The sequence below is a fragment of the Prinia subflava genome, chromosome 21 (assembly GCF_021018805.1).
Source record: "Prinia subflava isolate CZ2003 ecotype Zambia chromosome 21, Cam_Psub_1.2, whole genome shotgun sequence".
NCBI lineage: Eukaryota > Metazoa > Chordata > Aves > Passeriformes > Cisticolidae > Prinia > Prinia subflava.
Window position 1 is genome coordinate 467,841 of NC_086267.1, and position 21,821 is coordinate 489,661.

General features: G+C 46.4%; 1 protein-coding gene across 10 annotated transcripts in view; it reads left to right on the plus strand.

Annotated features, from left to right (window-relative positions):
• EIF4G3 (eukaryotic translation initiation factor 4 gamma 3) overlaps positions 1-21,821 on the plus strand; it is a 142,745-nt gene that overhangs the window by 71,060 nt on the left and 49,864 nt on the right. For 8 of the 10 annotated variants that reach the window (XR_010082838.1, XM_063417465.1, XM_063417470.1 and 5 more), the window contains 5 exons: positions 3,375-3,407; positions 11,581-11,760; positions 12,784-12,898; positions 16,168-16,268; positions 18,934-19,056. Coding sequence is in view for 9 of the 10 variants with exons in the window: in XM_063417465.1 (XP_063273535.1) it covers positions 3,375-3,407; positions 11,581-11,760; positions 12,784-12,898; positions 16,168-16,268; positions 18,934-19,056 (552 nt within the window). In the remaining variant the exon portion in view is untranslated. The remainder of the gene's footprint in view (positions 1-3,374; positions 3,408-11,580; positions 11,761-12,783; positions 12,899-16,167; positions 16,269-18,933; positions 19,057-21,821) is intronic. The other 2 variants (XM_063417469.1, XM_063417472.1) reach the window with 1 other exon arrangement.

Below are 21,821 nucleotides of genomic sequence, written 5' to 3' on the forward strand. Positions count from 1 at the left end.
GTTTACAGGTCCCTGGCTGGAAGAGGCTGGATAAAATACTGCATTGTAAGCAATATAACAAACTGTACTCCTTCTTGCAGGCAATTGTGCCCATGGCACTGTTTTTATTTCTTCTTCCTTTCTTTATTATATATAATTTTTTTTTATCACATCCTTTTTTGTTGGCTACAGAAATGCACTGATTTTGCTTCTTTGCTGAAAACACGAGCTGCCGTGGCAGCCTCTACCAGGTGAGGTGATGCCACAAGGGCCCAAAGCTGAATTACAGCTGGGGGGTCTGACCTGGGGTAGGACAGAGACCCAAGCCCTTTGGGCTTTGTTACTCAGCAGAGAGAGGATCTGCAGGAAATTTGGCCAGTAAATGTCAAATTTTATAGGGTTTTGGCGGCGTAACTGAGGAGATCCCAAGGGAATTTATCTGCACCTGTCAACCTTATTTGTATTGTTCTGAGCTCTCCTGTGTGCAGGTTTTGCTGTGTGCTCTGCTGGTGCCCATCTCATCCCATGACTAAAAGCTGCTCCCACCCATCACATCTCATTCCACCTCCCACCCCAAAGCAAAGCAAATGCAAGACTAGCCCAGGCCTGAGCTACTCCTGCATTTGGTTCTTTGCTTGATTTATTTATTTGTAATTTTATCATCATTTTTTCCTAGTTTATTTTTTAACCGTCCCATTTGGTGGTGAGGGGAGGGTGAGGAGGGTGGCGGGGTGGCTTTGCCATCCCTGGGTTTCCCTCGTGCTCTGGCACGGCTGACTTGGGCAGATGGGACTGATCCAACCCCTCCCTCGAGTCGGAGCTTCCTCCATCCTGTTCTGCATCCAAGGGCCATTGGAAGTGCAGAGCTCAGGCTTTTCTGTTCCTCCCAGGACAGCTGCCTTTGCAATCCAGTCGGCTTCATGTTTGCTCCCCGTTAGCATTGCTCCCATAGCGGGAATTGCAAAGCTCCAGCTGGGGAAGGAAAACAAAATCCGGGTCCTCCAGCACTGCTGAAAATTCCCCATTAGCCCTTGGCCATGCCAGCGCCAAGCACAACACAAACTGTCCAATTTTAGGACTTCTGCCAAAAAAAGGTGTGCGGGAGCAATCCAGGAGGGGTGAGGTGTGCCATCCCAACATCTGCAGGGAGAGAACATTCTTTCTCCATGGAGCAGTGGGCAGGACTGTAGGGAGTGGGGGGGATGGAGCAGGAAGGTTGACCCAGGATTCATTAGGTTTTTCTATCTACTGTCTTCATCAAACAGAGAATAAAATAACCCAAAGTGTCTATTTTAAGCCAGCAGTGACTACAGTTTGTTCTGTTGCTTACAGCTGTTAACAGGGATAATTCCTGTTAAACAGAATTCTTTTAAAAAAAAGTTTAAAATCAAGAGCCAGTGGTGACCAGTGCAAAACAGATGAGGGCATTTTTCACTGACTTTGAGATTTAATTTTATTTCTTGTAACACACATTACTTTCCACCATGGAATGAACTTCACTTTCTTCAGATACAAACTTCCAGTTCTTGTTTTAGGCGCAGTGAGAACAAATCTTCTCCGTGCAGCAGGGTTGAGAGAGGTTCCTTGGCCCTGAAGTGAACCAGCACAAGGTTTCTGCATCCCAGCATTCTCATTTGGCTGTAGCCCCATGGAAAGGCTCAGCCCTTCCAGGGTACCTTTAGTCCCTTTTCCCAAACACACGATATTTAAGCTGATTTAGGGGAAATTCTTTGGGAAAATAAGTACTCAAAATGCTTGTATCTCCAGAGACTCATCCAGGTGCCTGTTTCTCCTCATCCACAGAGCCACTGCCCTCCTACCCCCTGAGCCTCGGGAGGATGCTGAGAGGCTCTGAGTCCTTCTGTTTCATTAAAATAGAAATCATAGCTTTTTAGTTTCACAAGGTGACTGCGCTTTGCTTTTTTATTCTTCAGTGTAAGGCTTAGGGAAAATTTTCCAGGGTGAACAAACTATTTGGTGAACCAGTGCAGGTCATTCTTTATAAACTCTTGTCCCAGGAACAGTCCATGTGTCCATATTTACTCATTTCTGAGGGTTTTCATGACTTTCATCCAAGTGTCACCAAGTGCCACCATGAGGTGAAGGTAGAAGGAATATATAAACACCAGGATTAGCAGAGTTGTTCTTGGAAATCCTTAAATCTAGGCAATTTAAGTGTTTATCAAGGAGAAGATCAAATGGAGCAGTAAATATTTATGCTTTGCTTCATGTTTGACGGCATTAGAGGAGCTGGAAGGGCTGCAAGTGAACCCAGGCCCACTTTTCCTTATGGAAAAAAAAAAACTAGTATTCAGTTTTGATCACTGTTCTGAGGCAGAAAGGAAACCACAGTGAGCACCTGAGTGAGCAGAGGTGGCTGTGCTGAGCCATCACAGCAGAGGCACATGGTGGGCAAAATCCACTGTGGATGTAGTTGTGGTCGCTGAAGTTAATTACTGGAGTTCCTATCAGTGGAATTCTCTGCTCTCATTGTGGCCCTCTGCTCATTACACTGAGAATTAAGGGTTTCAACACCTAACTCAGCTCTGGAAGTGGATACCTTGCCATCTTTATTTATATTTTCTATTTCTTGCATTCATTTTTATTTCTATTTTAACAATCAGTTCTTTATTGGGAAATGCTTTTAATGTCAACTGAGCACCTTACGTGTGGGTTATTTTCCTCTGCATGTGGCCCAAGTGAGTGGGAAATGATTCAGTAGCCTGAGCTCAGGGCTGGGAACCAGGACCTCCTGTTCTCCATCCAGGCTCCACTACTGATGCGTTCAGCTCCCCAGGATAACCTTATCCTTTGCTTTCAGAGAGGGTGACAAATCCCACTCGTTAAGGAGGGGTTTACTATGATCCCAGTGGAGGAATAAAGCTGGAAATGCAGTAGCAAGGGACGTACATGCAAGCTCTTTGCCTCGCAGGGGTGTCTTACTGGCCCTGAGCCTCCCTGGCTCTTCCCAGCCATGAGTCTCCATCCTCTGCTCCCACCAAATCCCTGGAATGGCTCCAGCCCAGCTACTTTAACCATTGACCTCCACCTTGAACAGTTTCAGAATCTCCACTGCTGCTTGTTTTAAGTTGGTTTTTTTTTGGTTTTATGTTTTCTTCCCAGGCAGGATAAGGAATGCCTGCATCCCTGAGTGCCTTTAGGATCCAGGGCAGCTTTGGCTGTTTATCCCAGCTCCCAGCACAGTACCCGTAGCGATGTCCATCATGACACCTCAGTCCTTGTGTCGCTGTCCTGCAGCAAAGCTTTTGACTGTGTCGTTGTTATTTTATTTTCTGTGGGTTTATTTTGCATAGAGTGTGACATTTTGGTTTGTTGTGGTGTTTCTGACTCTTTGTGCCTTTCCTTTTGTGTTTGTTTCTCCCGCCTTTCCTCAGTTTGCAGCGGGGCCTCGACCTGCCCATCACCAGGTACAGTACCTGCCCCTTTGTTATCACCCTGCACTAATTGGCTGGGGGGTGGGGGTGGAGGTGACTCACCCACTAACTCGAGTGGAGGAAAGCAGCCCTGTAGCAGCTACTGGCACTGTGTAACCCTGCTAACAGCCGCCTGCACCGCTGAGTGACACTGACTTCACCCCAGGGTCACTGCTCCCACTAAGCTCCCCACACCCCCAGGGGAGGAGAACCTTTAGGAATCACAGCCAGGGACTTGTGGGATTCACTTGCCTTCTCACATCACTAGAAACTCGTTCCGAATATTTCCCAAACAAGTTGGTGGATTCAGTTTCCTGAAGATGTCACCTGAAAAAATCCTGCTTTTCCAACTTGGAGCAAAGCAAATGGCTTCCCAGTTCCTGCATTTGTTGTGTGATACACTTGTCACCATTGCATTGCTTAATGTCATTTCCATTTAGCCCACAAAAGCCAGAGCTGTAGGAAATGTTTGGTATTCCTCTTGCACACCTTGGACTTTGTAAGGAACCACTTCATTATTAAGAAGGTGAACTATGAACAACTCTGGCTCATGGAACTCAGGTGTGGCAGAATTGGGACTTCTCCAGTGTCAGGACAGATACACAGACCCATCTGTCCTAGTCAGAATTGGAATTGCCTGGAATTGTCTTTTCTTCAGCTCCCACACTCCTGTTTGCCAAAACACTTATCCTTGGGAACTATTTTGATGCTTCTTGTAGATTTTGAGAGAACAGAGGTGGCACTGCTGGTGGGAAAGAGGAGGAGAGGCAGGACAAGGCAGGAAAGCTCTCCCAGAGTTCTCTTGGCTTGGAAGTTATTTATGGGTTATTTCCATAAGTTAATAGGAAAAAAAATCTTATTAATCCAGTGGTGTCAGGACAGGGGCTTGAGCCATGGAAGGTTTGTTCCAGGGAATTTTTTTGTTCTCACTTCACTTGTGTTACTGAGCCGTTGAACACTGGGATGAGTGTGGGGAGAATTCTGTCTCAGGAGAGCAGGTAAGTGTTAGGTGGGCACGGACACCCCAAAGTCTCCGTAATCCTTGTTCCTTCCAGCTCAGGGAGCAGCAGGTGAGCTGGAGCCTTCCAGAGCATGGAAAAAAAGGAGTTTCAAGAGTAGAATTGGGACATTTGCAGCTGTTTGCTCATAGGCAAAGGTCACATGGGACAGGACAGTGATTTCTGTGCGTGGCTGGGATGGCGTGGACAGAAGCAGAGGAATGTTTGCAGGATGACTGGGCAGCCTGGGCAACAGTGGGATCAGGATCTTGTTTAGGTACTTTTGTTCTTGACCTTGACTTCAGGTCGGTGTTTATACTGCACAATATAGAGAGTGCATTACTGCTCTGCAGCTCCTTAATTCCTTCATGGGTCATTCCTAAGGGGTATATTCACCGAGAGCCATTCAAAGTTCTCCTAAAATTTATTGAGCTCTCTCTGAGCAGGTTTTGGCCCACAAGTCTTGAAGCAGCACAACCTTGGAGGAAATATTCCTGTGACTGGGGGCTTTACTGATGGGACTTTGCCACCAGTCTGTCAGACTCAGATCCAGAACTTTCCTTTGGACCCAGTTATGGCCCTGCCCTTACTACACTTGTAAATTCCAAGTGTTTTCCCAGTTTTATCACAGTTAGATTTTTGTCTCTGTTACATTTGGATCTCCTTATAATTATCTGTGAGAAACTGTCAGCATTAGAAAAATATTCCAGGCTTTATTCCCAGTTACATCTGTCATGTGCTGCGTCAGGACAGGCGCATATAAACCTGGGCTGTGGATGAGCTGTTTCCTTTAATCCAAAACACCTGTGGTGTGCACTGGGGATGGAGAGAGGGATTTTGGCCCCTGCCACGTGCAGGAGGGTCACGGCTGCAGGAGCAAATTCATCCTAAAGCCGGCACTCACAGGACGCTCAAGACCAACATAAATAATTAGCATCACATGGGAGTTTTTAAACTTGGTTAAACTGTGTTACACAAGCTGAGAGCTTTGAGACTGAGATTCATAAGCTAGAAAATGCTAAATAAGTAAATTTGCCTCAGCAGGGCTAATATTTACTGCAACAACTCCTTGTTCCCTTTTAAGACAGCAGCAGCACTGTGGGGTTTGCAATTCCGTGTCCATCCCAGCCTTTATTAACATGTGCCTTGTATTGATTCTGACAAACAATGGGTTGTTCTTTAGTGTTACTGCCTGTAATTATTAGATCTTTAAGGTACTCAAATGAACATGATATAAGCAACTGTAGTTGGGCAGCTTTATAAGCAGGGTGTTTTCCTGGATGGAAATGCCTGCCCTGGAGTTGGACTGTTACAGTGGGAGTTGATGGAGCCAGTTAATGCCGGAGAAAGTGTGACCACACTGTGTGAGAGAAAAGAGCAGAGATTTAGGGTGTTAACAATAGTGGCTGAAGGGAAATAAAATAATTGCAGCAGTTCTGACTGGAAGTTAAATGTGCATCAGTAGTCCCTGATTCCGAGATAACACACTGAGAATCTGCAGGAAAACCTCACTTTATAGGAGACAGAAAACAATGCCTACAAAGTATTTTGGGCAGTATTTTTAAATACACTGTCAGCTTATGTTTTTCCCCAGGTGCTGTAGCACATGTAGCTATTCCCTGCCTAGAATTGCTGCTCCATTTCCCACTTCGTGCATGGAGTTTCCCTATTTTTTCTTTCTAACTGAGGCTCTGGAGTCACTTTGTTACTTCTGATCCTCACAAAGCACAGCTCAGAACAGCAGTTTTCTGCTAACCTGAGCCCCAAATTGAAAATTTTTGTTACATTTGAATCTGCCTACAACCCTTCACTTACAAAACGACTTGGGAAGCGTGGCGTTTATTTTAGAAATGGTGCTCAGAAGAGGCTGGGGTAATTAAAAACAGAAATCAGAAATATAAACTGAAATGTGGGAGTCTCCTTTTGACTTGAACTGTGTTTGAGAAGGGTTTGCTGCTCATGGCTCAGCCTCTCATTTGAGGTTGCTGGTGGAGTTTGTTCCAGTTTCAGCTTGGGGTTACTTGAGTTCCTCTGGGTGTAACTGGTACAACAGAGAATGGGCTTGCCTGGGTGCTGTTGTGAAAAAGCTTTGGGGCTTGTAGAGGCTGGGAATTCACTCTCTGAACTGACCCAACTGACCATTTTGTAGCTTTTTGAGGGTATTTCAAGTCAGAAAGTGATGGGAAACCGCTGCTGCAGTCACTTCCCTGTCTGCATCCACGAGTGCATGAAGGAGCTGCCACATCTAAATAGCAAAAAGGACTTTTCCTCTTCATTTTATCATACAGTAAATAATAAAACTGGGAGAGTCTGAGGGGAAGGAAATGAACCTTGCCTTGAGCCAGCCAAAAGAGCTGCACTGAGGTGCTGAGGAGGCAGGAGCTGGGGATTTCTGCTGCAGCTCCTGCTCCTGGCACCAGGGAGCAAGGGACAGGACAAGAGGAAATGGCCTCAAGCTGCACCAAGGGAGGTTTGGGTTGGATATTGGGAAAATTTCTTCATGAAGAGAGTGGTCAGGCACTGGAAGAGGCAGAGTCAGCATCACTGGAAGTGTTCAGTGTGTGGATGTGGCACCTGGGGACATGGGTTAGGATGGACTCGATGATCTTGGAGGGTTTTTCCAACCTAAACAATAGTACAGTTCTCTGATCTTCATATCTCAGGGCTGCAACTCCTCAGTTCCTACTGCATTGCTTGTGCAGGCACCTCCTCCTCCCTCCCCCTGGCCAGGCTCAGGTTATCCCACCAGCCTTCCTGGTGGCACCAGAAAGACTAACAATTAGTAACAGGGGCATGAGAAGCTTGACTGAAGTGCAGAGTTTGGGTGATAACTTGCTGAACTTTCCTTTTGCTTCCATTCTCCACAACCTCGCACAGGGCTCCATGGACCCATCACAACATCCAGCCATGATCCTAGGAAAAAAGTAGATTAGTGCCCATGTTTGCCAGGCTGAGCTTAGCATAGGTTTGTTTTCAGGCTCTTATCCCAAATTTCTATTTTGGTGCAGCTTTGGGGTCCAAGGGAGCACTCCTGGCACTGGGAGCCATGGCCTGGAAATACAGAGCAAGTGGCAAATCTGTGAAAAGCAGTGGTGGGTGATCAGAGGGGGCTAGGGCTCTCCTTGATCTCTGCTTTTTCTAGATGGCACATTGGTCATTGATTTTTTTTTTCCTCTGGGCGTGGAGTGACTTGGGAAGAAAATGAAGGTAAATAAAAGGATTTGGGGGGGTTGGGGTATGTGAGCAATACTAAAGGGAAAATGGCAGGGAAGTGCAGGAGGGGTAGGCAGGAGGTTTGGAGTGGATTTCTGTAAAATTAGTGTTAATTCCTTCAGCTCAAACAGCGGGTGTGTGTCTGCAGCAAATTTAGGAAGTGCAAAGCTGGAAAACACGGTCAGCATGGAGGGCTGGCATGGAAACAGGTGACAGCCAGCCTGGCAGTAAGTGCCAAGGAGAAGGTTTAATTCCATGAAGTGGGAGCTCATCAGCTGAAACCACCTCTGCATTGCAATGTTCAGCTGAAGCACTGGGGTTATTAACAGTTACGGAGATTTGGGAAGAACTGGGGAGTATGGAGCTCCCTGTATGGAGCGTGTGTGCAATTCTGCTTTTTGATTTTCCTAAAGAACTTCCTTGAGCAGGGAGGGAAGGGCTGCTGGGACGATGAGGGCTTATGGAATGAGCAAGCAGATCAAAGCAGTGGCAGAGCGCTTTGCTTGTGCTCTCTGGGAATGAGAAGCAGCAGACGTGGATGAAGACCATATTGCCCAGGAGCATTGACTCCAAGGTGATCTGAGAAATCCCTTCCTAATAGACTTGGACAGATAAGGAATGAGACATGACTCAAAGATCATGGCCCAGGTTGCTGAACAACCAAAGTTTGACCATCATTAGACATAGTAGGGCTTAATTTTTGAAGGAAGGTGTCAAGGAAGGGCTGGTGTAATGCAGAGTTTCTCTCAGAAGCTTTTCTGTGGTCCAGAGTAGCTTTCCTCTGGTCCTGGGTGTGCTCCACTCCAAATCCTGCACTTTCTAGAAGAAAGACAGACCAGATCTACCAGATTTTCCCTTCTTGCTCTTCTTCTATAGGACATGATTAGTTTTACTTGAAGGTGTTGCCTGTGCAGGCATCTCTTTGACCTTGCAAGGCTGATTTTTTTAGCAAATTAATAGCAAATAAAGTAGCAAAAAACAGGGAAAAAATCTAGATGGGTGCCCATCTGTTTCAGCAAATCAAATAGCAAAACATTTCTAAACATTCCTGTGAGTACTGCTGGCTGAGCTCCTGAGGACCAGGGGTGAGGATGGAGCATAAAGCAGTTTGTCAGGGGCTGCAGGTTTAGAACAATCAAACCCACACCCAGGTCAGATGCACAGTGCTCCCATACCAGATTTCTTCCAGAATCCTGGCTTTACTTACAGGAATTGGAGTGGCTACAAGTCATTCAGACTTTGTCAGAGAGGTCTCAGGTTGCCACTTTCAAAAGCTTCTGATGGTTCTCTTGCTTGGAGTAACAGATCTGCAGTTTTCGCTGCTCTGTCTTCCTGCTAGGGGTGGAATTCTCCTTTTCTCTCCATCCCTGAAGCTGAGCCAGCTCCGGGATGGTGTGGGCACACCAGGGGGCTCTGAGAGGTTTTTTGACATCCAGTCTCTTTATCAGAGACCTTCCTGCTGCTGGGGAGCAGCTGAGCAGCTCTGGGGGTATTCAGAGCTCATGGAGGAGCATGTCAGTGCCACCCCCATTCCAGAGCATGGAGTGCTGGCCTTTCTGCTGCAGCAGGGAAGAGCCCCGGGCTGTGTCCCACAGAATGGAGCTTCCCTGGCCGGTCCCCCCAGCAGGGCTTGCCTCGGGAGCCTCTAGGGACCAGCTGGAAATGATGGGAATGAGCAGCTGTCCATGTCCAAGGAGTCCCCAGTGCCTGGGGTGTTCCCTCGATGGTCTCAGCTGGTTGTGAGCAGGTTCTGTAGGTGCAGCAGGAGCCTGAGGAGCAGATTCCACAGGTGGAGCCTCCCCACCTCTGGCATTGGGGGTTTTCCTGCCCTGCCCTGGGGATGGAGGTGCTATTGATAGAGAGGTCTCACTTCTGCCTCCAGCCCTTCTCACTCTGCATAAACACACACCTGTGAGGGTTATTAAATTTTTCTAACCCTCCCTCAGTGAGACACGTGCTGCGACATGCAGCTTAAAAGTGGTCATTACTGAGTGAATTGCAGTGAAAAAAGACTTTTACACTTCCTGGTGGGTTTAGATATCAAAAAATCACAGACTCTGGTGATTCTCACCATAAATTCAGCACCTATGCTTGGTTCATGCCACACTCCTGCATCTCCCCCACGTGTCACAGCCACATGGTTTTATCAGAGCTGGACCATGGCAGGCTGTTGTTCTTCTGGTTTGCTTTCTCCACCCTCACTTCCAAACTTCTCTCCCCAGACAATTGCCTTCTCCTGGTTCAGGTCACACTTCAGCATGCTGGGGACAGCTCTTCATCCAGGTTGACAGGGCTGGACATAAAATCATTGTGCTCACCTTAACAATGTCTGGTTATCTGAAAGCGAGTCATCCAGGGCTTTCCTGGAGAAGTTGTTTGCTGTGGGGAACTGCTCAGGTGTCATGAAGTCCTCAGCAGCACCAGAATGGCCATTTTAAGCTGGTTGTCATGTCGAGGACAGACACATCACAGTTTCCTTCCATCCTCCCCTACCCTTCCCAAACCTGGGGCAGATAAGCCCAGCTCATCCCTTCATTCCCCTCTCTTCTCATTCCTCCTGGCATGGTTACTCTCTGTAACACATCACTGCACAGCAGCCAGCAGGATTCAGTGTGATGTGTGGTGCTCTAATTATTATAATTATTTTTTACTTAACAGTTAAATATGTGGCATTTCTTCCCCTCCCAGTCTTGGTGCAGAAAAGGAGAGAAATCCATGATTTGAGACAGGGTTTCTGCTTTATCTGCTTTCTCTGTGCCACTGAAAGTGACCAGGAGAAATATTTGATGTTTTAGTAACGGAGTAAACATAAAGTCTTTTTGTAGTGTCACATTTCATGTAGTAAATCATAGTTTGATTGGCTTTTTTGGTTTTTGTTGTTTCGTTTTTTTTTTTTAACTTTTATACTTCCATATAAAACTTTTCCAGGAGAGTTCTGACCCTGTGGGATTCTGGCAGCAGAGTCTCTGGTACCACTCAGTGTTTTTTCCTGGCCGTTTCTGGAAGGGATGAGTCAGAGCAGGGCAGAAGCTGACTGGAATTGTGTGCATTTAGGGTGCATGTTGTATCCTATTCCTTCCTGTTGATCTGTAAGCTGTTCCATTGGCTTTCTTTCTGTTTCCTGCTGCTTTCTTGCTTCGTTATTGAAGGGAGGATTCAGACCTATACAGGTAACTCTAACTCCTGGTTGTGCATGGCATCAGTGTCTCTCACCTGGTCACTCCTCCGTCAGTGAATGCCTCTGTCCAGTGCATCTCTCACCTCCTGACCTGCCAGGCTGCGAGATCCAGAGCCAGGGCCTGCAGCCCCAGTGCCCATCCCGGGGCTGCCGGGGCCGGTCCCAGCGCGGGAGGGCGAGGATGGAGCTGGTGCCAAGCCGTGCTTGGTTGCCTGGCCCATCTGCCAGGGCATAACCTCGTCCCAGCGTGGTGCAAGGCTTCAAGGCCACCTTGGGACAGGTTGTCACCCTTTGGAAAACAGGGCAGGACAAGTCACCTGCATGTGAAGGAAAGACACAAGGTGCCTCTGGCCTTTGTGAAATTCTGGATTTTTAGCTCTTCTGCAGATAAATTGGGACCATTGCCTTGATCTTTTATTTCCCGAAGCTATTTATAAAGATGCGGTTTTTTAGCAGCCAACCCACCTTATAAAAAGAAAATTAGACAAACTAATTTTTCCAAAGTTTGCTCTGATGGTTCAGCTGTAAAATTCAGGAGATATAAACTAATCACTATTAGTTTGTAAAGTTTCTTGCCTGTTTCTGCCCTGTAAAATAGAAAGCAGTAGATGGCCTTGCTCTTCACAAAGAAACACGGACTGTCCTGCAGTTTTCTGGAAGTGTGGCAACCCCTGGAAACTAACACCATAACTATAATATTGTACAGATAGTTCCAATTCTTTCCCAGAAAGTCTGACCAGTTCTTTGTTTTCTCTCCCTCTTCCCTTCCCTCTCCTAGTTTTTTCAGAGGCCTCAGATCCAGCCTCCAAGAGCCACCATCCAGAACAGCAGCCCCTCCATCCGTCCTGGAGCGCAGACCCCGACTGCCGTGTACCAAACCAATCAGCACATCATGATGGTGAACCACCTGCCAATGCCCTACCCAATGCCTCAGGGCCCCCAGTACTGTATCCCACAGGTAAATCCAGCATACAGGCACCTGAGGAACTGCAGAGCAACGTTTGCTCCGTGGGGGTTGTCTCAGGACCCACCAGGAATGCTTGGAGATGTGTCGTGAAATCAGGCTGGTAGTTGCATGTCATGTGCCAGGGCAGGTTTAAATTAGATACTGGGAAAAATTCCTTCATGGAGAGGATGTTCAGGCATTGGCAGAGGCTGCCCAGGGCAGTGGTGGAGTCACCATCCCGGGGAATGTTCAAGAAACATGTGGATGTGGCATTGGGGGCAAGGTTTAGGGGTGGACTTGGCAGTGCTGGGGGAACGGTTGGACTTGGTGATTGCAGGGGCTTTTTTCAGCCTAAATGATTCCATGATTCTGTGGTTCAGCCTCTGTCCTTTTTCTGTTCTTCTGTGCATGGAGGCAGTAGGAATCAATCACCTCTTTCAGGCCTCCCTCAAACACAGTAGGAAACCAAATTCTTGGAAAACATTTAGTGCTTTAAAAACACCTAATTTGACTTAATAGATCCACAGGCTCTCCAGAACCTTGGGCCTCATAACAGAGTGGTGCTACTGCCAGGGGAGTGACTATGTTCTACCTCAGCTCCTGTGTCCTCCTTGTCTTAGTTTTGACACTAATGTTTGAAGAGGATATTAGGGATGTTGATCCCTAATATCCTCTAATCCCTGTTATCCACTAATGTTTAGGTGGATATTAGGGAAAATTCCTCCATGGAAGGGATGGTCAGGCACTGGCAGAGGATGCCCAGGGCAGTGGTGGAGTCCCCATCCCTGCAAGCGTTCGGACAACACGTGGATGTGGCACTTGGGGATGTGGTCAGTGATGAGCTCGGTGGTGATGCTGGTTGATGGTTGGACTCGGTGATCTTAAAGATCTTTTCCAGCCTCAACAGTTCCATGATTCTGTGATTTCCAAAGCTGTAATCAACCAGCTTGAGGATCAGATCTCTGTTGATTGGGGGGGGTCAGTTACAGGTTGCCCAAGTCCTTGTACAGTGATGGTTGTTTTTGTCCCCCCCAGTATCGTCACAGTGGCCCCCCGTACGTCGGGCCACCCCAGCAATATCCTGTGCAGCCACCAGGACCAGGACCCTTTTACCCAGGCCCAGGTCCTGGAGAATTCCCCAATGCTTATGGTAAGTTCTGCTTAGAGAGTTCTTACAGAGTCTGTTCTTGGTGTGTTTTTCTGTTGTCAAGCTGAAGATTTATAATAACAAGCTGGATTAGCATTTGTTTGAACTTCACATAGCTGCTAAATTTGGTGGTGTCACAACCCTGATTATTCACTCCTGAAAAATCCCAGAGTATTTTTTGTGTGAGTGTGTCAGGAGAGGCTGCAGCTGCCCAGAATCACCTGTGACCAGGGATGGGGCTGTTTGTTAGTCCCTGCTCATTCATTATTGTTTATTAAGGTGTTGTGGACATTTGGCAGTCCTGCTTTTCACTGTGCCATGCCCTGGGAATGCTCCAGCATTAACAGTTAACAGCAGTTAACAGTTCTTATCCCAGCATTTCTAGTTTGGTGTGTGGTGGGGGATAAGAACTAGCCATGTGGCTTTTGGATTGATGCTGCAAAGGTTATTTAGGCCAGTGGAAGAATCTGTAACCTCTTCATAGGCCAAAATTTGGCCTTTTCATGCATTTGGTCACTCACTGCTCCCTGCCCACTCATATTCTGCAACCTGTTGAGGGCAGAGATATTCTCAGCCTCCCATGGGAATTTTCTGGCGGAATTTTGGAGCCTTGGGGTGACTGATTGCCTTCCAGGCTGAGCAGTAACAGCCCTGTTCCTGTGGCAGAATCAGAGTTTGCTCTTCATACACAGAGATTCCTTTGGAAGGAGAAAAAAACCCAGCAGCTTCCTTGTGCATCATTCAGAAAGGTCTCTTATTTTTCCTCTTTTCCCTCTTTTATTTATCTGGTCTGTGTGGAACTCATGGAAATCATTGAAAGGTTGCCATGAAGCCTTTGAACCTGGTAATGCAATTTCAGAATAGGAGGGAGGGTAATTACGGGGCAGCTACTTCCTGGTGGTTGATCCTAGAGAAAATAGAAGAAATGTTGTAATGGTTCTTCAAATATGATCCACTAGATGAGGAAATTGCCCAGTACTTGTCATTTTTTGTGCTGCTACAGGTCTGCTTTCTCAATTCTTGCTTGCTTAGTGCCATTTTTCTGTCTTCACTGTCCTGTAATTAGGAAAAGGTTCATTTCCAGCTCCTTTCCTCTTCTGGATGCGCCTGATTTTTTGCACAAAATCTTGGAATCTTTCAGTCCCAGCTTTAGGTTGCTGCACCTGTGGAGCATCAGTGGGTGAAGCCAGAGTTCTCTGTCCTGCAGAGTTTTCCAGGCAGGGAAGGTTTCACCAAGGATTTGCCTGTACTTACCCACCTTTCCCTCCTGTCACTCCTTTGCTGTGTTGAGGGACTGGGAATGCTCAGCCTCTCTCCAGATACTTCCAGGTTTTGGGAACAGCTAAATCTACAGTCCAGGCATTGATAATGCTTCTGGCAGTGCCTTTTCCATAAACCATGGGATTTGTAGCCAGTGTGGCTGCTGGATATCAAAATCATTGCAGTTTGGCAGGACCTAAAGAAGGTCATGCGGGAAAACACAATAGAAAACAAAACTTGTGGAGATGGACAGTGCAATTTTATAACTCAGTTTTGCCGTTTATTGTTCTCTGATATCAGGGGGTTTCTGTACAACATTGGGAAAGACCTTGAAATTATTAGTGCATAGTAGGGAGAATAAAAGTTGGGTTCTGGAGAACTGGAAGGGATCCAAGGCAGGGAGCAGAGCAGTGTGGCACTGGCAAATGCACTTGGCTTGTGACAGAAGCTGTTTCTTCCCAGAGGTTACTCTTTTTGGGATTTGGGTTTTTAAAGGGTTGAATAAAGGGAGAGTTGTTCCCTGAGTTCTGCTGGAGCTGCCTCTCTAGCAGGCATCACATTGCAGGTGTTGTGGTTAGATCTGATTTCTAGGAATCTACAAACGAAAGGAATTCACACATTGCAGGACCCCAGGATCCTCCTGTTCCCTCACCTTACCCAGGCTCTGCTTGGACACCTGCTCATCAGCAGGGTTCATAGAATCATGAAATCCCAGGATGGTTTGGGTTGGAAGGACCTTAAAGCCCACCCAGTCCCACCCCCTGCCATGGGCAGGGACACCTTCCTGGCCTGGCCTTGGACACTTCCAGGGATCCAGGGGTAGCCACAGCTTCTCTGAGCAATAATTTTTCATTCACAGCCTGCAGAGATACTGATAGAGACTTTGAGGCCAGATCTGAAGTGGCTCTGCTGACCCTGACATTCAAAATAAGACATTTCTTGAGTGATTCAGCCCACCCAGGAGTGTCACTTTGAGCTCCTTGATGCCTTGCAGTGCTCTCTACTTGGACAGGAAAAAGTTCCCACTCTGAGGATGCAGACAGGGAGCCTGCTCCAAGCTGGGGCTTTCCAGCTCTCAGCAGGAGGAATGTATCCTTGGAAGTTACAAATGAGGCTGTGCTGGGCTGGTTTAATTTGCTTTCTTGGATTTCACCCTTTGCCTGAGATCCAAATTTGGTGGTGTCACAGCCCTGATTGTTCACTTATCCAGTGACCTCCTGGTTGGGTTACAGGCACAATCCAGATTTTCATTCCTAGTAAAAGGTTAGTTCAGATGAAGAATAGGTAAGATTGCACCAGAGGCAAGTGCAAGCACTCAGTTCATCCAGCATCCCTGTCTAGAAGGAAAACACCCAGCAGCACCTTACACATTCCCCTGACACCTGATCTATGGGCAGGAGACAGCTCTGCTCTGCTACCCTCATCCCTGGCGTGTTCTAAAAAGTGCTTGGTTATTGATTGAGCCACTGCCATTCCACCGTAATGAACCATACTGGCTGTTGAGAATGTGATCAGCACCATGGTGTAATTCTGCACTAATCACCATGGTCGTGCTTTTGTGTATTGCAGCATGAGAAGAACGTTGCTCATAATTAAATTTTCTGGTTATGCTTCCAAATAGGTTGCAGTTGACCTCACAAATGGTTTGTATTGGTTAGACTGAATTTCTCTACAAAGGCAGACAACCCCTGATAAGCCAGCAGCAAACCCAACAGAAACCTTCCTGTTTGTCAGGCAGAGGAGTCCAGGGATGATCTTGCAGTGCCTCTGTGCTGTTCACAGCCTCTCAGAAATGGATGGTGTACATGACCAATTTTCGGTCATGGAAGTCAAATAAAAAATAGTGACTGAATCTCGTGATGGAGCATCAGCTTCTGTTTAGTGGAAGTGGAGCCAAGCAAACACAGCATTCCCAGGTGGATGTTGGAAGTTCTGGCCAGCTCTGCCTCTAGCGCTTGGTTTTCTGTCATGAGCTGATCCTGTGCCTGTGGTTTGTGTCGTTGCTGCCCCAGGAACACCCTTCTACCCCAGCCAGCCCGTGTACCAGTCTGCACCCATCATTGTGCCTACACAGCAGCAGCAGCCACCGCCTGCCAAGAGAGAGAAGAAAACGGTGAGTGGGGCCCTGGGGCACTCAGCCTCGGGGTCTGTCCTGGGTGGGAGGGACAAGGACGTGAATAATGTTCTGGAGATTAAACCTGAGTTTTGCCTTTACTGGAGGCCCTGGCACAGGGCGCCCAGAGCAGCTGTGGCTGCCCCTGGATCCCTGGAACTGTCCAAGGCCAGGTTGGAAGGGGCTGGGAGCACCCTGGGACAGTGGAAGGTGTCCCTGCCCATGCTTTAAGATGAACTTTAAGGTCCCTTCCATCCAAAACTAGTGATTCCCAAAGAGATTGAGTTTTAATTAAACATTGCACAGTGCTGCAATGGTGCCTTATTTTCCATTTTTCTATGGGCACTCTCCACTCTGAGTTTGTGACATCTCAGCCAATCAAAAAGGAATATAATTTTGCTGGTTTAAAATAAACAAACAACAGCAGCATGGTCTCCCCAAGCCTGGAATCTTCACCTGTGCTGCTGCTTAGAGTGTTCCCAAAAAGCCAGGTGGGAATGAGTGAACTCAGCAGTTTGGGAGAATGTTTGCAATTGGTTCAAAGTGACAAAATAGAAATTATTGAATATTATGCCTTGAAAAGGTGGAAAACCAGCAAGTTGTGGACGTATTTGCAGGCTTGAAAGAACCTGAGCACATTATCAAAGTGGATATGGGTTTGGAGAGTGCATTCCCTCTCATTCACTGGGGGGAATTTGAGAGAGGCAGATGAATGGAATTTAAATGCATCCACAGGTGGATGGTGGGGAACAGTGAAAGTATTGGGGTGAATGTAATTTTCAATCAGGAAAAGATGATGTGGGCTTCAACTTGTGAATAAATCGTTTGTAAAGGACTGAAAAGGAAATTACAGCAGTATTTGTGTGAGTGTTTTGGAAACAGTAAAAGAACAGTTTCTTGGGGGTAGAAAAGAATAAAGGGACTTGGACATGTCTCAAATTACAAAATATTTACATCTTTGGAGTTTTAAGGATGATCTGGAGTGACACTTGATTTGGGACACCGGAAGAACTGAACAATGTGTGGGCTATGTTTGCAGGAAAGGCCTTTTTGGTGGCTGCTCTCAGCAGCTTTTTTTGTCACCTCTTCAGTCCCCAGGAGTCTCTTTTCAGCATCCCAAACACGACATGCCCAGATCCCTGATGCCATTGAAATGCAGAGCTGATCAGACACGCTCAGCTGGGATTAAGGCAGTTCCGTGCCAGCCAAACTGTGTTCTTTGAGGCAGAAAACAGATTTTTAATGCTCGAGATGCTTCTCTCTGAATGTGCTGTTTCAATTTGGTAATTGGTGTTGCAGCTGGAGAAATGAGAAAAATTAAAGTTTAATGCATTGATGTCCACGTGCCCACATCCACCATGAGTTGAATATTTGAGTACTACTTCCAGGCAGAGAAATCTTGTTTTTAATGCCATTGATTCTGTGTCAGGGGGAGGAGAGGGCAGGAATTAGTGCCAATTCTCAGGTCCTTGTTGCTGTAGTTAATGAAATATTTTAGCAAAAAACTCCATCAAAAATAAGAGAAGCCCAGACTCAACATCCTGAGTACAATGTGTGTGTTTGTGTGTTCACAACCCGGAGTGAAGCCACCATCCCACCAAACTGAGTTTGGCAAATCACGAAACCCTTCTGCAGTTAGGATTTTATAGCCCAGAATCCCGGAAGAGTTGGCTTGGAAGGACCTGAAAGACCATTCCTACTCCTGCCACGGGACAATTGCAGGGTGGTTTCTCGCAGAACCCCTGCCCTCGGGAGTGTGATGGTGTCTCTTGGTTTGCTTGGAGTTGTTTGCTTGGATTTGTGCATGGAATTAATCTTGAGCTCAGCCAAAAGCTTCGGAGAAGGTGGGCAGATGCACAGAACTCTGTCTTCAGGGTTATCAGAATCCCCAATTCTTACACTGCAGATTGAAAGCTCTGTTTCACATCGACCCAGACGTCCTGGCTCTTCCCCCTGTTCAGGGACACAGATTGGCTCAAGTTGAGGATTCAGTGAGTGTTCTGGAGTGGTTTATTTTGGAATAATTCTTTCCTCCCCTTTAGGGACTATGAAGAAACTCAAAAATCCCACTTTTTTTCCTAAATACTGCAGAGTTCTACAGGACTTGAGTTTGTTCTTTCAGTTTCCCTTTCCTCCACTCAGTATTTTTGTTTGATTCCCTCTGTTTTGGTGGAGCTTGGCACTGATTTGCTGATAGGCTTTCCCCGTTCCCAGAAGCTGGGCTGGCAAGGTCACAGAGTTTCCTGTTGGGGTAAAATACAGCCTTTTCTCCATTCTTGCCCTTTCCACTACTGGGCAAGCTTAGCCCTGTACCCAAACTGTCTCCCAAATTTTCTCAGTTGCAGGAAACTGATGTTCCAGCAGCAGAGACTGTGTTTTGAATTACAGGGTTGCACATATTTAGACTGAATTGGTGTGGTTGATGATTAAATTAGGTTTTGATTAAATTAGGTGTTGATGAAGGGATGACATGCCATGCATTCCAAGCCATGGAAACGAGCCACATCCCAGTGTTCCTGCTGAGCACCAGCTCATGGAAGGGCACCTCCTGCTGGGTGTGGTGGGAGCGTGTGCTGCCCACACTGCTCTCTACAAGGACAGCAGTAGCAGGAACACTTGTGGGAATTGTTCTTTTGTTATTATTGCAGTTTTTTCAATCCTGTAGATCCGAATCCGGGATCCAAACCAGGGAGGCAAAGACATAACAGAAGAAATCATGTCTGGAGGGGGCAGCAGGAACCCCACGCCCCCCATCGTCAGACCCACCTCCACCCCGACTCCACCTCAGGTAAGGAAGGGCTGCGTTCCTCCCGCTGTGACCTTTGCCTTGCTGTGCCTCTCCCTCGTGCTTCCAGCCACACCTCTGACCATCTCAGAGACCTGGATGCTCCTAAATTATCAACATTCTTCAGCTATTATTTTTTCCCTAGTTTGTTCATTCTTAGCAGACCTTAGCTTGTCAATGTGGAGCCTCAATGCTGCTTCACATTCCCCCTGCCTGGTTTTCTGTCAGCAGTAGATTTTCAGAGCTTTTCAGCGTTTCAGTGTTAAAGGAGGAGCCAAAATACCTTTGAGAAAGGTGGTGTCTGTTAGGTCTTATGCACCTGAGGAAAGTCTATGTCACACAGGTGATTGATTATAGACATTCAGTTGCATCGCTGGGTTTTTTTTGGCTTTATGGAGCTGTTTGAGAGTCACCAGAAGATCTGGAGTTCAGGAATTTTCCCACAAAACTAATAAATTTATCACACATTTGGTCTCTGGGCATTCAGACTTAAAAACGCATTTTTCTGATGCCAGAAAAATTATAAATATTCCAGATCATTTTCTGTATCTCCTAAATTGCTTCTTCTCCTACACCTTTGAGTCTTGACCCCTTTAAGTCCCTGGTTAGAGGTCAGGATGGTTCTCCAGGTGATGGCTGGGCTGTAGAGCAGAGCTGGTGCTGCGACGTGATTTCTTCTTCTTCCATGTTCTTCCCTGTCAGGTGTCACCAGCTTTTGGCAGCTTTTAGGTGAAACAGCTTTTCCTGAGCTCAAACCTTTCTTTCCTCTCCATGTGGGAGTAGATTTTCTGCTGAAAATCCTGTGCTGAGGCAGGAGCACAACCCTGTCTGGGAGCACGGGATTCCAGGGAGATGGAACTGGGATCATTGAAGTGAAGTGAGAGCCTGGCCAAGAGATCCCTCCCTGAGACCAGTAGGATTTCAGCTTTCAGCCATCCCAACTCCGTCAAATCCTTGTGTCTTTTGAAGGCAGCATCTTGTGCTTTGTCCTCTGGTCCCCATCGAGGATAAGCAGCAGCAGTTAAACCAGTTAAACTTCTTTCCATCAGAGAAGGCAGTAGAGATGCCAAACATGGGAATCTTGGTGAGATCATCTTCCCGTTTTTCTTGCTGCCTGACTTTCCCTGTTGGAAGTGGGAAGAGTTGTAACCAGCCAGGATTTCCTGTGGTATTCCTGCACAGTGCAGCGAATCCAGGAACTTGCCTGATCATTCTTACATTCTGAAATCTATTTTAAGGCACTACAATTAAGTCAAACAGAAGGAAATAAATATGTTTCAAGAGGAGGTTAATAGGCCTGAATTCTGATCAGCTGTAATTTATATGCAGAGCACAGCAGTGATGTCCAGTCATCTCCTCCAAGGTATGCAGATATTCCATTGTTTAATATCCAGCCTTCCTTTTGATTAGGTGCTTGAACCTACTTTTGGTAATCACAGAAGAGCTCTGAAATTTGGCTCACCAGAATAAGTTCATTAGTGTAACATAACTGAAAATTTAAGCCCACTTAAGCCAGGAAATTCATTGTTATTGTCCCAACAGCTTCTCTAAATCAAGTCTTTGGAGTATGTTTAATATCTTGGGTGAAATTAAATAGTGCCTTAATAACTGTGCTCTGGAATTGCAGTAGTGGGGGTGGTACTGTTCAGAACAGGCTTGAGTCAGTAAATTTTCAATATTCAGCCATAACTTTTGAGATGCTCCTGACTTGGAGCAGCTCCTGGGAGAGCTGCAGGGGGAGCAGAGCTGCTGTCATTTGTTCCATCCCCTGGACCAAAGCCTGCTCGCCCCCTGGACCAAACTGCTCACCAGGGTGCTCAGGGAGATTTCTCCTGCCTGAGCACTCAAAATATGAGTGTTCAGCCTCAGAGCTTGACAAGACAGCATCAAAGTGACTCCCAGTCCAAAGAGATTTTTAGAATTGTAGCAAATTCTAATAAAGCTTCTTTCTCTGAATCTGTTAGCTCAATATGTACATCATTACATTATGTACATCACATTACATTATGTACATCAAATGGTACAAACACAGAGGAAGAAACGTCCTCAGGAAGTGCTGGAGACCAGGCCCTATCCCAAATTCTGCATTTGAAAAAGAAACCCCTTTCTAATAATAACAGTTTCCAAATTTTCATTTTCTCTTTAGATTTGAATTACTGTATTAACTGACACAAATAAACCAAAACTTTGCCCAGAAAACAAGCCCAAAGCACCTTCTTCTCTCAGCAGGTTAAGTGCTGAATATAAAAAAATTGTTGGAATTGTACTTAACATCAGAAACTATTGGAATTCTGCAGAAGATGAGCATTGCTGTGTGGTTTCAACCATTTCTGTACCTTTTACTCAGCAGTGCTGACCAAAAAGTGCTTTAGGTGGAATTTCCCAGTGCCTCTGCAGTGTATTTTACTTGCTTTTGAATAAGTAAAGTGCTTTAAAGTTCCTGCAAGAGAAGCTGGAGGTACATGGAGATATGATTTATCCATTTCTAGCAGGACACTATTTTCACTGTGTTTTTCTGGGAAGAGAAAGAAAACCCAGGGCCAGAATCTGATTGTGAGATTTCCTCAGCATTGGCTTCCACAGAAGATAATTTTTTTAAAAGTGCTCTTGTTTTCCTAACGAAACTCTTCCAAGTCCCAGTGAGTTTCTCAGAGTTGTGTTTGCTCTGTGTCCAGGCCATGGTGGGGTAGAATAACCCAGAGCAACCCTTGGAGCATCATAAATCAGGGGAGCAATTTGCAGTGGGATTTTTTTCCTAAAAATGCTCT